This window comes from Mus pahari, chromosome 1, assembly GCF_900095145.1.
Source record: "Mus pahari chromosome 1, PAHARI_EIJ_v1.1, whole genome shotgun sequence".
Taxonomy (NCBI): Eukaryota; Metazoa; Chordata; class Mammalia; order Rodentia; family Muridae; genus Mus; species Mus pahari.
The window spans coordinates 167,440,134-167,456,916 of record NC_034590.1 but is presented as its reverse complement, the minus strand read 5'-3'; the positions used below and the strand labels follow the sequence as shown (position 1 = coordinate 167,456,916).

General features: G+C 47.3%; 1 protein-coding gene across 1 annotated transcript in view; it reads left to right on the top strand.

The window, feature by feature from the left end:
* Positions 1-16,783, top strand: part of Nrap (nebulin related anchoring protein) — a 73,670-nt gene that overhangs the window by 22,500 nt on the left and 34,387 nt on the right. Inside the window, exons 15-23 of the mRNA XM_021218276.2 lie at positions 4,209-4,307; positions 5,176-5,280; positions 6,290-6,397; positions 6,660-6,761; positions 8,870-9,067; positions 9,550-9,654; positions 13,437-13,535; positions 15,135-15,239; positions 16,578-16,685. Coding sequence (XP_021073935.1) covers positions 4,209-4,307; positions 5,176-5,280; positions 6,290-6,397; positions 6,660-6,761; positions 8,870-9,067; positions 9,550-9,654; positions 13,437-13,535; positions 15,135-15,239; positions 16,578-16,685 — 1,029 coding nt within the window. The remainder of the gene's footprint in view (positions 1-4,208; positions 4,308-5,175; positions 5,281-6,289; positions 6,398-6,659; positions 6,762-8,869; positions 9,068-9,549; positions 9,655-13,436; positions 13,536-15,134; positions 15,240-16,577; positions 16,686-16,783) is intronic.

Sequence of the window (16,783 nt, the reverse complement as noted above, 5' to 3'; positions counted from 1 at the left end):
TACAATCAGGCTCTAGAGACCAAGCCTAGTAATTACCACAAGCAAAATGAGATAGATTGATACAGCTTTGTATTTCCATTGCAACATCCTTCTCTCCTACAGGTATGTCTGTAGGACTCTCCGTCAATGTCTGCAACATTGTAGCTAGTTTAGGATTAACCTGGACTGCAATCGACATTGGGTTTAGAGAGAGCGTCCAAGCTGGCAGCATATGAGCCATTCCCAGGCTAGTTACTTGTGTGCTTGGGCCTGTGCAGAAGTAAAATAAAAATCAACAGGGCTTCTATGTCTTATGTAGCAGATATTGGCCGGGACTGAGTCAGGGCTGATCTACAAGTGCCTATTTCCTTCCTTTCTCTTACTGTCTTGGCTCTGGTGTGTGTTTGAGCAAATTAGTCCTAATGTAGATTATTAACACTCAGGAAGTGGGAAAACCATTCCTTTCTCAAGAGAGTTTGTGGTCTTGCCATCTAGTAGCCTTAAAGGTGGTAAAATAGCCATGAAAATTAAATATAGCATAGATCCTTAATTAGAGGGCATTCCTGTAGATGGCTTTTTATAAATACTAATAGAACTAAAATGGGACTCTATCTTTAGCATAGAAGCTTTCAGAATGTAGATTGAAGTGGTGGCCAAACATTTGTGAAATTAATCATGGAAGCTGTTAATTATGTCCTGCAGAGAAAAGTAATTGTGCCCAGTATGACATATTTAGTGCAGAACTATCAGGAAGGAATGTGCTATTTTAAAAAGACAGTTTTTGTGACATTTTATCATGCCTAGTTCTGAATCCTAATCAGACTCTATTATGAGTTGATAATTTTCCCTCTGAATTAATGCATTAGACAGTCGAAACACTCTAATCTCATTAGCAGTTGACATTGAAATGACTTTATATCTCCAGTTTTCCCTATATACTCCGGATGTACACAGTTTTTTTTTTTTTCCTCCTTGAATTATTAATGAAAAAGCAGCAACGTGATGGTCTCCAAACCTAACAGAGCAGTCAGCTCTGTGCCTGAAGGTTCGGAGTGTCCATATGTGCTGTTTTAAAGACACATTTATCTGTCATATGTTTGCTCATGGGATAGATCTCCTGATCTCAATATACAAGTCAGAGAGTTCTCTGTAGTGGATCCTGTCTGTCTGTAAGTAATTGTCTCAAGCACTCCGGGTAAACTGGGTTTACAGAGCACAGACACAAGGGCACAGCCTGAGGACCGCTCTCCAGTTGGTCTGGGATGTGGGTTGCAGCTCTCACCCCTCACTAGCTGAGCTGCTTCCGTTAGTTCTCTGCACTTCCCTTTCCATATTTCAAGGTAGGGGTTACTGCAGGATGGCTGGGGAGGTAAATGAGTTAGGATGTGTGGAGGAGCCCTTGGAGCCACGAGATGTGCACAGCAAGTGCCCTGTGTTGGTCAGAACTGCTATTACTGAATATTGAGTGGAGGGAAGACCAGGCATGAATAAGCTAGAAGCCAGCACACCCAAGGTGGCCTCAAGTTTATTTCAGAAGTGAGCCTATGAATGTGCTGGCACCCCATACCTGGCGGAGGCTTTTTAAAATACAGACTTACTTGCTAGTTCTTAAAATGTCAGTGGACATAGAGCAGGCCTGTGCTGAGAGTTTGTGGTTGGCACGGAACCACAAACGGCTGTGGTCTTGCCCGGAAGATATCAGTTGCAGCCTGTCTTCCTGTCTGTCTTCTGGCATCTGTGTTCATTTGGCTCCCTTTTTTGCAGCGCTCCTGAGCCCTGGGAGGCGGGGGTGGGGGGTGGGTGGGTAGGGGGATGGTATGCATGTCTCATTTACAGTGAGCACATACCCATCTCTGAGCATCTCATGCATTCACATCTCCCTGAGCTTAGCACCCTTCGCTGGGGAGAGAAGCTCCTCTGATTGAGCAGAGAACTGCACTATCTGTGGGTATAAGCATACATATTTAGAAGTCAGCCTGATATTACGTTGATTTAGATAAAGGCATTCAGTCTTCACCCCGGGGCCTAGGATCTCAAGACTTCACTGTGAAGTTTTGACCCTGTTTACAGGAATGGATTCCCTTAAATCCCATCATGGAGTTGCATAAGAATAGGCCTAGCAAAAGTCATGCAGGAGGGAAGGTGGTTTGGGGCGGTCTGTCTCTCTCTCTGTTGCACTACTTGTGTGATAGATTCGGGACGATCCTGTATCCACTAAAGACCACACAGGAGCCAAGGGATAGTGCCAACTGGTGCGTCCAGGTGATCCTGGTTAAACTAAGTAGGTTGTAAACTAAAAGCCAAGGTCATGAATTTGGGAAAGGGTGAGGATGGGGATGAAGGACTGATGGGTGTGGGAGGGAGATGCGGGAGGGTATGTGGAGAGAGGGATCGGAACACATTATACACACACAGGAAATGGTCAGGTAGCAAAAAAATGATCAGTGAAACACTCTGTAAAAGGAGATGTTTAAAACCAAATTTAGAAAGTCCTCTGTCTTGGAATTGTGTCTTTAGAAGTGACAAATGCTGTGGAAAAAAATTTAAAGACTGAGAAATCCTGCCAGAAACGGTCACATTAAGGCTTGCTCAAACCAGGATTTTATAGATCTGTTTTTAAACTTGTCAACGACATGTGTACACATTACCCGTAAAGATGCTTTAAAACACGTACCCGTCACGGGCAACTAAACTGAGCAAATGAACGCCCGCATTGGCTCAGAAAATGGCAGAGGTTTATACAAGCATGTGGATTTATAGCTTCTTGGTCACAGCTGGGAAGCAGAGCCACCTTGTGCTGACTCGTGAGGCCGCCATGTGAGCAGCCCCAGCGGAGAGGGAGGTGGAGAGTAAGACTGAAGTGACAAGCTCTGGCACCCAGAATGGGTTCACTGGACTTAGGGAGGCACTCGGTAGGGAGCTGCTGCTATCAGCATGTGGGCGGGGCTATGCCTAATTTTGCTTGTTCTGCACAGACTCCATGTCTGTTGAAGGAGCGGATGGATGAACACGAGGTGGAGGCCAGATCGGTTGAAAGGAAGAGCAGGGATGAGTTTCCCTCTTACTCTTTTCCTTGTGCTGTAGGAAAGTGAATTTGTGAAGGGGCCTTTGGCCAGCCGTGGCATGCTGTCCGGCCAGGGCATCACCACTTCACTTTCAGCTGTCCTGAGTAAGATGGGGGGCTTCTTCTCAGCTCAGCTCTGTTGCCTCTCATGCTGCGTACCCGCAGGCCACAAACCTAGGCCTTGATGTCTTTTTTTTCAGGTTCCCTTCCTTCCACTCTGAATCATGGTCAGGTGCATGTATGGGAAATATGCGGGCTGGATGAAAGTGTCTTTGTGTACAAATGGCTAAAGGCACTTTACTCCTTCAAAAATAATCTGCGGGTTCAAGAATGAAATCTAGCAGTCCCAAATATCTAGTGTTAGACATACAGAAAATTGCATTACATATGCATCTACACATACATCTTGAATTTTTGTCAAGATGCATCTCATTTTTAACTGTGTGTATGTGCCTGAATGTGGGCATGTGCCGGTATCTAGGGAGGCCAGAGGTGTCGGATGCTCCCAGAGGTCACAGGTATCAGATGCCCCCGGGGGCCAGGGGCATCGGATGCTCCAGAGCCGGAGTTGACTGCCGTTTGTGAAACACTTGACGAGGGTGTTGGAGACTAAACTCTGCTCCTCTGCAAGGCCTGTGCATGCTTTTACCACTGAACCATCTCTCCAGCCTCCTGGTGGTTTTATAAAATGACCCTATGTCCATTTTCACTGGCAGCGAGCCTCGAGATGGCATTCCTGGGACAGAGGTTTTTGTGTACGTTCTCAAATGCTGTTCTGGATTCCAAGTGCTATTAGCAAAGTCTCTACAGTTCCCATGGCTACCCTGTCCTTGCCTGCATGCACTTAGCAGGCGACTTTCCTTCTCTCTCTGTGGGTGGGGAAGGCAGGGAACTGCTGTGGTTGGCAATGTGAAGATGGTGCGTTTCCTGCATCCAACGCGGTTCGAGCTGGTCTCTGCTATGTGTTTGTTGCTTGTCCATGTTATTCAACCTTCCACGGACGGAACACTTTTCAGTCTCTGTGGGCTCGGCGTGTCCCTTGGTATCCAGTTAGGAGTCTCTCTTCTTTTCCTAATTCTCCGAGAGTCACTACAGCCGAGTAAGGGAGCCACGCACATCCCAGAGATGATGGTGAATGACATTTCCCATGCCTGTTTTTGCCCAGGTCAACTACAGGCAGAGCATTGACAGACTGAAGTTCAGCTCGGTGACAAACACACCACAGATTGTTCAAGCTAAGATCAATGCCCAGCAGCTGAGCCATGTATGTAGCATGCCTCTGCCCAGCTGGGAATTTTGCAATGTGAGGTCTCCGGACAGCCAACCCCTGAGGAGTTTACTTTTACTAATGCTGGGATGTGGTTACAGCGGAGAAATGATGCCCTTCCTTTCAAACGTTTTATTGTGGAGGATGTCAGCGTATACAGAAGCAGAGCATATTGAAGCCCGGGTACTGGCTTCAATAACTATCAGCTCACAGCCCACCCTGGCACATGTGCTTGCCCTCTGACCTCCCCCTTCTCTCTTATTGTGAAGAAAATCCAAGATGCTACCTAGCTTCATCTGTAAATATCTTAGTATGAATCTCTAAAAAGTAAACAAGAATGAAATATGTTTTTACAATTTTGATACAGCACACCAAAAAACTAGCAATAATTCCAACTCTGCAACTCTCGGCAATGCCCATGGCCCAGGGTTAAGTTTTGAGCAACAGTCCTCACAAATGACACTGCCATCTTACCCGTGTGTTTAGCTCTTTTGTGCACATGTGGTTCAAGATGTGCCTTTTATAACTGTACATAATCAATATCACTTCTGATAATACTGATTTTTGACTCCTGGCAAGTGTCTAGCTTACAGATAGCAAAGCATTCAGTGCCACAGCAGCTTAAAGGCATCTTGCAAACTCACAAACTTGGGTGTGCCCGTGAGCTGTTTCATTTTTCATTTGACATCTTCAATCTATTAACTTAAAACTCCCCCTGCCCCAAGTTTCTTGTAAAGGGCCTTTCCCAGGGACCCCCCCCCATCTCTGCAACAGGAATCAGAGGGAGGTGGGAACAGGAATAGTCTCCCCGGGGTTCTCCCATTTGTCACACATAAACCTTACAGACCTATTTTAAACTCAACAGGTGAATTACAGAGCTGACTACGAGAGAAACAAGCTGAACTACACATTGCCCCAGGACGCCCCTCAGCTGCTGAAGGCCAAGACCAATGCAGAACTGTTCAGCGAGGTGAGAGCAAGCTGGGGAGGGCTTGTCGTGAACGTGGAAAGGAACGCTTAAACAAGCAGGGCCTCCCAGGGAAGACTCTTCCAGGGCATTCCACACAGTGGGATTTAGAATTTTGACACACCTCCCTGGGTACATGATATGTGAATATGAAGTCACATGCGTGGTATGTGAGCATGCAGCCTTGTCACCACCACTATCATCATCCTGGCGACTGACTGGTGACTTTGTGAGAAGAGATTTTTTTTTTTTAAAGTTTCAAGAGTAATCTTGATCCGATCAACAAAAACAAAAGGAGTCAGTCACAGGACGGCCTGCGACTAGGCCACCAGCCAAGGTGGGAGTTATGGGGAAGGAAAACGAAAAATAAGGACAAATTGTTTTGTACAAGACTACTCTGTGTTGAGGTGGAGGATGTGATGACATAAATCTGACATGTTATTTGGCACAGTGTGACATTAACATACCTCCCAGTGTTTGTTGCTGTGGGTTTTGATATGAGACAGACCCCGACCCAGAAGTCATGCTGGACTTGTTGGAGCTGTACGACCCTAGTAAACACCTTGCTGAGCCTGGGCTTGTGTGAAGATTTGTAGTTAGTGTCTACAGTGCAGTTAGAAAGGGACCACACACAGTGGCTGTTGCAGGTAGCATCAAACCCTCGCTTCTTGGCTGTACCACACAGCTTAGGATTTGCCTTCAAGCTCCACGCCCAACTTACATTTCCAGCAGCCCGGAGAATTATAATATGCATTTTGTAAATGGTCAGCCACAGCTCAGAGAGGTAATTACCCAAAGTCACATGACCAGGCAATGAGGGTTCTTTGTCCTGTCCCATGGGTGGCCCTAAGGATCAGTGGTTACTGTTACAGTCTTGACAATAATAGCCAAGACTCTCCTGCCTGCTAACAATAGAAGAAACCAAGTTTGCTTTAAAGAAAAAAATCCTCTCAACTTTGGCAGACTGGTGGGTAGCAGGGCCCACTCACCTGTGTTTGTGTTTGTTTGTCAGGTGAAGTACAAAGAAGGCTGGCAGAAGACAAAGGGGAAAGGCTTTGAGATGAAGCTGGACGCCATGTCTCTGTTGGCTGCCAAAGCCTCGGGGGAGCTTGCTAGCAGCGTAGGTTCTTCTCGTTAACTCAGAATTGTGTAAGGGATAAGGAACAGTTGCAACGTGATGCCAGCCACCTGCTGGAGAAATAATGACTGTTAACATTGTAAACATCGCAACACTTTAATCTTCTTCTGGGTTTGAGAAAGATGGAGGGGGTACTCCCCCCCACCCCACAGCAAGAATTGTTCTCTTTGTGTTCATTACAGTCAGAGTCCCTTCTAGGGCAGTTTCTCTCTTGCTCACGCTAGACTGTCTTCTTCTTCTCAAGGTTAAATACAAAGAAGAATATGAGAAAACGAAGGGCAGAGCCCTGGGAGCCACAGACTCTAAGCTTCTGCATTCTCTGCAGGTGGCCAAGATGAGCAGCGAGGTAAATTTCCTCCCGCCCCAGCTCCTAACTGATAGTTGTGTTTAAAAGTTCCTCCTGGGCAAGCTTGCCTTTCTGCCGACTTCCACCTGCAAGGCTTTTCTCTCTTGGCTTATAGATGAGGAACTTGTTCGCTTTCTTTATTTTGCCAAAGCACAGTGTTCTTTAAAAGTATGTGAGGTGTATGGTCCCGAGGATGACAGCATCTGCTGATCAAGGTACACAGGTGCTTGAGTACATCTATTTATGCCCCACAGATATTTGCCACGCAGTGCCCTGGGTAAAATACTGCAAGAGACTCTGGATCTATGAGAATGAGCAGTTCACGAGTTCCCCGCTCGCAGAGCTAAGCTCAAATGTGAGAGTGTCTTAGTCCATCTTTCTGCTGCTAAACCAGAATCCTAGAGATGGCGCTTGAGGAAGAGCTGTTTTGTGGTATAATTCTGGAGGCACCAGGGTCCGAGGATGTGCAGCTGCAACATCCTTGTGTTGGCCCCGTGTTGCTTGGGATAAAAAAAAAAAAAAAAGGTGTAGAGGGGAGCTAGTGTATGTAAATGAGAGAACATAGGCAGCTTTGCTTTATGTTAATAACGACGTGTTTTCATGATGATGAATGCAGCCCCAGGACAGGTAAGCAATGATGTGTTCGTGAGGGCTCTACCCTCCAAAACAGTTTGACTTGGTAATACCACCACTACCACCACCATCACCATCACCTACTGTTGAGGAACTAAACCTCAACATAACTTTCAGCATGGACAAATCACATCTAAATCATAGCAGGGAGCTGAGTTGTAAGCTTGTAGGTTTTTTGTGATGATGACCTGGGTGGTCACAGCATAGTGTTCAAAACATTTGCCAGGCTAATGAGGTATCCCTAGCTCCAGCCAACTTGATTGTCATTAGTTGTAAATAACTGGAATGTCTGGAGATTGACACTTGTCGACTAGGACAGATCATGGTAGGTTGGTGGTGGAGCTTTTGGGCAAGGAGAGCTCTACTGGAAGGGACGCCTATGGTTTCCAGTCAAATCTTTCACCCAATGCAAAGCATACAGGATGGACACATGAGCACTGAGTCCCTACACCAGCCTTCCCAAGCCATGCAATGAAGCCACGCAACTCTGCTGAGCGGCTGAGCAGATTTACCTGGCCGGCCTTTACGAGACCATGGCTTGAGCGGCGTAAGGGAGCTGGCACTGAAGTCATGCATTTAGACACACCATAGAACACATCTTGGGAAATGCATGGTCATGAAGCATAAAGACACAGTAAGAATCGGAGTTGGGCTTTGATTTAAACGGACAACAAATTGTTATATTGAGTATCTGTGATCCAAAGCCATATGGTTGTCAATGATAGCAGTAGGAGAGTAGAGTTAGAGCCCAGATCTCTCAGTACCTGGCACCTCGCCCCTCATACTGCTGGGCACTGTCCCTCCTCACCTTATGACGTTATAACCAGTGTCATCACCAGTGCCCCAGCTGTAACTAATGTCATAACCACCATCCTCACACCATCAGTCATCATCACCGCCTCCATGGAAACCACCATTGACATCCATCCTCCTCACCACCATCACCATCATCCTTGTACTCTCATCGTTAGCGTGTGCTGTTTGCATGTAACACTCCCTATCCTAAGCACATTTCTGTGACTGTAGTAAGACTGGCCACAACCGCTTCCTTAAAGAAAATGAGCCCTAAGGGAGGTGATGTAGATTTCCAGAGGCCGCCTGACCATGCGAGCAATGTGAGTTGCGTTTAAGGGACAGCGGGAATGAGCTGGTTTGAAGTTAGGCTTCTTCGACTCTATAGCCCACACTTTGTTTTGTTTTGGAACGCCTCTGCAGAAAGCATAGGTGGTGATCTCTCCTGCAACAGCCATGCACAGGGGTGAAGTTCGGTAAGAGATGGCCTTAGATGACAAGCAGGTAGGGAACACGACCAGTATGACTGTGGTAACACTGACTTGGGGCCACATTTGCAGCAGATAGGTGGCTTCACCCAGAGTGCTTAAATTTTCCAGACGCCCAAGAGTCTCTCCCCGACTCTCTCTTAACTCCTGCAAGAACAGCCTTTAACCAATGAGCTCTGTTTTGTTGCATTCAAGGTTGAATATAAGAAAGGGTTTGAGGAGAGTAAAACACACTTTCACCTGCCCATGGACATGGTGAACCTCAGGCACGCTAAGAAGGCCCAAGCTCTCGCCAGTGACCTCGACTACAGAAAGAAACTGCATGACTATACAGTGCTGCCTGAAGATATGAAAACTCAGTGGGCCAAGAAAGCCTATGGACTGCAGAGCGAGGTGAGTGGTCACCACTTGCCGGCTCGGCCCAGCACCTTGCCATCAGATGAGCTCTCAGAGTGATTTGAACCTGTGTGCGAGTCCGTTGTATAACTCAGAGAAGAGCTATAGCTATAACAGGTCCAGGAAAGACAGGTGTAGTAAAACAAGGAGCCAAGACAGTGGAGACTCAGGGTGGGGTGGGGCTTGGAGCCAGTGTGAAAGTCAAGATGGGCCGGAAACAAGAGCCAAGGAGAAACATCTTGGAAATATTGGGCAATGGTATGAAAGACCACTTTTGGCAAGGCCAAAGTGCTTCAACACGAAGGTGGAGTGTGTTATCTCCATCGCAGGGAGCACCCAGTGGCTGTCCCTCCCTAAGGAAGAGTGGCTGAGGATGAATGGGGAGTGGCTTTCTGGGAAGACATTTTGGATTTCCCCATGAACTTGGTTATGTCTGTCTGTGTGTGTCAGATTAGAGCTTGGTGACATTTCTCCTGCAGCTGCGGTACAAAGCTGACCTGGCATGGATGAGGGGAGTCGGGTGGCTGACAGAGGGGAGTCTCAACCTGGAACAGGCGAAGAAGGCTGGACAGCTCGTCAGCGAGGTAACCTGAGTGTCTGTCCCCTGGGCTCCTGAGTCAAGGAGCTCCCTCTAGTGCCCTCCCCCACCTGCAGGATTTTATTCTGAATTCAAGCCAAAGGGCGAGACATCTTCATGTCTGTAACTGTAAAGTCTCCAGAACCAACTCACGGCCCCCTGAAACTAGATCTGCCCGTGTAGCCCAAGCAGACCCTGGACACCACATCCTCTTCTTGTGTTTTCTGAGTGCTAGAATTACAGGACTGTGATACCGTGCCCAGCTCCGGGGAGGTGCTTTTAAGATTACCAATTTATTTTAAGAAGTAGTCTTTTTTTTTTTTTTTTTTTTTTAATTTACTTAATCTATGAGTGCTCTGCTGCATATACATCCACAGAGCAGAAGAGGGCATCAGATCCCCTTATAGATGGCTGTGAGCCACCGTGTGGTAGCTGGAAGTTGAACTCAGGACCTGTGGAAGAGCAGTCAGTGCTCTCAGCCGCTGAGCCATCTCGCCAGTCTTTTTAAAGGAGTGGTTTTTAGAGACAGGTTTCTTTGCCTAGCCCTGGCTGTCCTGGAACTCCCTCTTTGGCCAGGCTGGCCTTGAACTCAGGGACCCACCTGCCTCTGCCTCCCAAGTGCTGGGATTAAAGGCATGCGCCACCACCACCTGGAAAGGAGTAGCCTTATCCAGAGAATCATTTAGTGCAGAAAGATTGTAGCAATAGAGCAATCGAAAACCGAAAAACATTCAAGATACTTTGAAATCTCCGACAGTTTGAACAGGACATCACAATTCATAGCATGGCATTTTGTATTAGGTACTAAGTTATTGGAAACATCACATACAATAACCTTAAGGTTATAGCTTGTTAATGAATTTAAATCAGGGTCTCATCCCCAAAATATGTCATTATGTACAAATACACACCCCAAACCAACCAACGGGAGAAAGATCCTCTGAAATCTGAACGCCTTCCCATCCCAAGTAACCAACCTGTGTCTTGGTTACACCAAGAACATTTGTCTTCCTTACACCAAGACCACTTGAGTCACAGTCTGGCGCTTGGAGTAAGTGTTGCCACACTCTGGAAACTTGGGTGGGGTCACTAAATATTGTGGAGCCTTTTCTCATGGAAGAATGAGAAGGCTGAGTGAGCTGGGATACTTCCGGGCCCCATGGCCTAACCCTGTGCATCTGTTTACATCTTGGGGAACTGCTTTGGCAGGGAGCAGAGAGAGATTCTGGAAGGATATCTCATGTGGAAGGGGGGCCGTCAGGAACTTTGGGATCTTCAGGGGGATTCTTGCTTCTGGGACAGGGAGGCTGTGTCTGCACATTGCAAAGAGATAAAATAGCCAACATTTATAGACAGATAATAATGCAGTCGCTGGTGTAGTTGGCGGATCCCTCTGAGTGTATTGATTCACAGTGCAGTGTATTGGTCACTGCGGTCCTAGGCGCAGATCCTGAGGTTATCCTGCTGTGCTCCATCTTATACACAGAAAAAGCAGACTTAAGTCACAGTTCCACTCAGGAGCAGAGCTACTCAGTACTCAGTGCTCAGTACTTAGTACTTGGCATGAGACTCAGTGACTCCTTGACAGTACACATCCCCAAACACATACTTTATAATTTATTCTCATTTTTCTTTTCTTTTCTTTTCTTTTCTTTTCTTTTCTTTTCTTTTCTTTTCTTTTCTTTTCTTTCTTTCTTTCTTTCTTTCTTTCTTTTTTTTGTTGTTGTTGTTTTTTTGTTTTCGAGACAGGGTTTCTCTGTGTAGCCCTGACTGTCCTGGAACTCTACCTTACTGTCATTTGGTTTTAAACTATGTCAGTAATGGAAGCAATAGAGATAGAGTATCACCCCAAGGCTCTCAGCACTCCCTTCTGTGAGATCTACTGAGATCCAGGTAGATCTTGGATCAGGGTACAGTTGGGGAAGGGTCTAGTCAGTTGTCTTTACAGCATCAGAGATGTGGGTGTCCACCTCACTTCCTGTGTTGGCTACAGCTTTTTAGTGCTCTTTGAGGGGTTTCTCTTCTAGTGATTTTCGGTGTGCTAGAATACAGTAGAATGAGCTCTTAGCTCTAAAGTAAGGACTCAGGATTTGACTGGTCTCTGCGCTGTGGCGACTGGGAATTTCCAGCCACAGAGGGTCATGTGACTTCCCTCAGTTACATAGTAAATGAGCTTTTCCACCCAATACAGGAACTAGGGAGGAAAGCCAGCAGTTGCTTTGGGACATTGTCTCTAGATTTTTTTTTTTTTTAAAGCAAGAAGGGTTTATTTTAGCCTAGCGTTTGAGGTCCAGTCCATCAGGATGGGGAAGGCATGGTGGCAGAGCAGGAGGCAGCTGGTCTCATGGCACCATAGTCAGGAAGCAAGGTGTCGATACTCAGTTCTTTTTTCTATTCTATCTGGATCCTTAGTCCATGGGATGGTGCCTCCATACTCAGGGCATGTCTTCCCACTCCCGCTGAACCCATCTGGAAGATGCTCATGGCCACACCCAGAGGCTATGCCTCCTAGGTTGATTCTACATCCTAACAGGTTGAAAAATCAAGATTAAGCATCTTGCCTATGTTGGGGAACTGTGTGATTCCTTCTGAACTGGAGTCTGAGGCTTGCAGTGAGCTTTCTCTTTTGTCTGTGTTTTCCATTTAAAAGAAGGAAACTTGAAGTCTCCAGTATTCCTGTCACTGTCTGGCCCTCAGTCGGTAAGATACTGCTTCTGCTGAGGGAGTAGAAGCTTGGTGGCACCAGCTTGTGAGCTCCCTACCCTATTGCTTCAACAAGCCATCCACAGAAGCGACTTTTCCCATCCATCTTGGCAACTCCAATGGGAAAAGCCAGAGGAAGTAATCTTCACAAAAGATGAGATGTCCCCAAGGGGAGACAGAATTAGCACACTTGAAAATTTTCCAATTAGTTAGTGGCTGTGAGGTAAGGACACAATGAAAGTAGACCTCAGAGAAACAGTGACCTATGTCCTCTGACCTTCCACCTGTGGCTTTGGTGCTCCTTTCTTTAGCTCCTTGGATAGTCATGGGAACCCCCACGGGCAGCAGTGATAGCAAACTTGCCACGACCTTGAATCACACGGAAAGAATGGTGTTAAAGCATTCCCTGCTGCGCCTCAGGGTGACGAAGCTTCCTTCATTACTGTTAGCCTTGCGCAACTGGAGGAAGAGGGATTTGGGTCTGTTTAGTGACATGCCCAGTCAGGGGACTGGAAAAAAGTGGAGGTGAGATTTGAAACAACCTTGAATCCAAGTCCCTTCCACTTCACCTCTAATGTCAGACCTTGGGTCTGTAGGGTGGAAACTGCCCAGTGGGTACAGTGGAATGCAGAGTCTGCTGAGAAGCACTGATGTTCCCACTGGCTTATGGGAAAGCGGAGGCATGAGGAGGCTTACAGGAGTGTAGCAGAGACAAGCTCCAGGTTCAGTGAGAGACTCTGTCTCACAAAGCCAGGTGGAGAGTGACCAGGGAAGACACCCAAGACTGAACTCTGGCCTCTTCATAAACATGCACTCATTCATATGTTCACATGTTACACACACACACACACACACACACACACAGAGAGAGAGAGAGAGAGAGAGAGAGAGAGAGAGAGAGAGAGAGAGAGAAGACAATCTCACTAGAGCAGGGTGTGAGGTTCTATTTTAGGACCTGCAGGAACACCCACCCCACAAGGAAATGCTTGAGCTGTAAAAAGCACAAAAGTGTATGTGCATATGTATGTGTATATGGTGGAAGGGGGCAACTCCTAACACTATGGTGTACCTTTTCTTTGGAAACAGAAAAACTACCGGCAGAGGGTGGACGAGTTGAAGTTCACTAGTGTGGCTGACAGCTCCCAGTTGGAGCATGCCAAGAAGAGCCAGGGGCTGCAGAATGCGGTGAGTCCTGGGTTGCCCACCAGCCAGAAGGCTGCTGTGTCATGGGCCTGGGATCCTCTGGAGACAGCAGCAGGTGCTGCCCACAGGAACAGCTCAGGAGTCCTTAAGGAGGCTGGACCTGGCATGGCCCAGGCCTCCAGGAAGTCTGCAGATCAGACACACCCTGCTTCTCCCCCACTCACCGAGACGGACCGATCTCATTACTCCTTTGCTGTCGGTATTTCTTAATTGCCCTTTCTTCTTTCTCTTTAACCAAGACTATAATTCTGGATTAACAGAGAATTATGTTGGAAGTGGATGTGCTTCTGGCCGGGTGCCAGTTGAGTTCTAATAAGGGAGTCAGAACAACAAGGTGCCATTTATATGATGTACAGGCCGGTGCTCAACCAGAGCCCCCCACTAATTGCCCCAGCCTGCCCTTCCTAGCTTTTTTCCCATTGGTTCAGCAGATGCTGCACCCCCTGATGCCCGCTGGAAAGCTGTCAGAGTCAGTAGAAAGCTACTGTTGCAAGCAGAGATCTATTTCCAGGTTAGGTCACTGTCCATTTCCTGGTGTCAGCACTTCCCAGTGTGTGAATTGATCACGGATGCAGGAGGGAGTGTGCTTCCTGCCCAGCCTACTTGGCGCCCTCTGGTGGTTGGGAGATTTTTGATGTTCATGGGAATGTAAATGACAATATATTTGGGAGGGAGATGGCAATTCTAAGGAAAGAAAACCAGAAGGATAGTTGTGTTGGTCTCTGTCCCTAAACATGTTATTTCCTGTGTTGTCTCTTAATGTCTGGCCTGGTGTTACACACACACACACACACACACACACACACACACACATTTTGTTTTTGTTTTTGTTTTTTTGAGATGGGGATCTTACTCTATAACCCAGGCTGGCCTTGAACCCTCAGTAATCCTCCTTCAGCCTTCCTAGTTCTGGGATTACAGGCATAAGCCTGTTATTTGCTTTAATTGATTTACAGTATTTACATTTATGAGGTACAGTATTGCATTCTGATACATGAATACAGTGCGCAATGATCAAACGAGGGTAATTAGCATTTCCAATTTTCAGTGTGATTTCTATGTGTTGGGAACCTTCATGTTCTTGGCATTTCTCTCAAGGATGTAAAATTATTTGCTGGAGCCCATAGCTAGCCTACACATACACGTGAGTGTGTGTGTGTGTGCGCGTGCATATGCATATATACAATATATGTATGTATGTGCATATACTTATATATGTATGCATTATGTACATACATGTATATGTGCTATATAACAGAGGTACCTCTCAACAGCTGTATTTTTGTACCTGTTATGCATGCCCTCTCTGGTCCCCCCACCCTCTCTGGTCCCCCCACCCTCTCTGGTCCCCCCACCCTCTCTGGTCCCCCCACCCTCTCTGGTCCCCCTGACTGCTGCCCACTTTGTCATTACTTCTATGAGGTCGGCTCTTTCAGTTTCCACAGATGAGTAGCATCCCGTGGTCTTTGTGCCTGACATGTCACATTGACTTCAATGTCCCTGACTCCATCTACATTGCCCTGGTTGTGATGGACAGTCCACCCTGTTCCTTCCTCACCCCCTGACTCTGTTCTCCATCAGGTGGCCTACAAGGCAGGAAACGAGCAATCCGTCCATCAGTACACCATCAGCAAAGACGAGCCTTTCTTCTTACGAGCCCGGGCCAATGCCGCTCAACTCAGTGAGGTACGACAAGGGTGGGCACTGTGGGCTTGGCTCCCCCATGTTGCTGTGGTCACCTGGTCACCAAAGCCACCAGCTACACGGCAGTGTTTGGTTCAACTGCAGTGTATGTGGTGTGGTTCCTGACCAATGCTTTGGGGAAGAGGAAGACAAACTTCCTAGCAATGGCTGGCAGTCTTCAGTTACTGACTAGACCTTAGTAGGTGGAAGGGTGCTTGCTCCAAGAGTCAGCCCTGAGTGGTGGAAGGTAGGAAACCCAGTTGTCAACTCCACACCTTGGTCCTGAGCTTGACCACTTACCAGGGGTGCAACTGTAGACCAGGCATTTACTCTTGGATGTCCATTAGTGATGTGAAGCTCATAGCGGCTCTTCCTCCCTGGGTTGCCACGAGGCTTCAGCGAACATACGTGCATGATGTTCTTCAGGAGTGTGTGCTGTGGTAGCTCCCTGGTGTGACAGTGTCCATGGTTGATATCCTGTCCCGGTATGCCTGCTCTTGATTCTCTATACACAAGTTTCCCATGTCTCTGTCATCCTGACCTGGGAGTAGGCAGGGGGAGAAACAGAAGTGGGGCAGAGGCTGAACTGATTTCTACTCTGAAAGGAAGGGAGGCTTCCAGAAGAAAGGCCTTCAGACTTGGAGGCAGAGGTATCAGATGGAAGGGACAAAGAACAGCCCTAGGACTGGAGGCTGGAGGAGGGATGGTTCAGGAGAGAGTCCTCTGAGCCCTGTGGCTTAGTAAACTGGCTAAGTACTCTGGCTGAGCCCTGTGGCTGAGTCTTATAACTGAGCCCTGTGGCTGAGTCCTGTGACTGAGTTCTGTGGCTGAGTCCTGCTCCTGGTGTGTGTGGCTGAGTCCTGCGCTATCCCATGGGATGTGGTAGCATCTGTCATGTTTGCGAGTCTTCTGTGTGGTACCTATGGTATGTTTTTAAACTGATGTGAGGTTTAATCCTTGCTTCGTGTGATGGAAGTCAGATATGGCAGGAGGCCCCCAGCAAGGATGAAGAGACCTGGTTCTCAGGCAAGAGGAGGATGCCACTGCTGCTGCTCCTCAGAAAGGTTTTCACAGAGTCTAGAGCAGTGATTCTCAACCTGTGGGTCAAGACCCCTTTGGGGGATTCACAGGAATCCTGTATATCAGATATTTACATTACATTTCATAACGGTAGCAAAATTACAGTTATGAAGTAGCAATGAAAACAATTTTATGGTTAGGGGTCACTACAACATGAGGAACTGTGTTAAGGGGTCGGAGCATTAGGGAGATTGAGAACCACTTGTTCTAGAGGGACCCTCTCCCTTAAAGATAACCATGGCTCCCCTAAATCTCCCCCAGACCCTGTACAAGAGCAGCTGGGAAAAGCAGAAGGCTAAAGGGTTTGAGCTGAGGTTTGACTCCTTGACATTCCTGACAGCCAAAGCCAAGAGAGACCTGGCTAGTGAGGTGAGTCCCTCGGGCACCAGAGCTGGACACGCACACACTCACTCACACACTCACACACACATACACACACACACACTCACACACACTCACACACACAC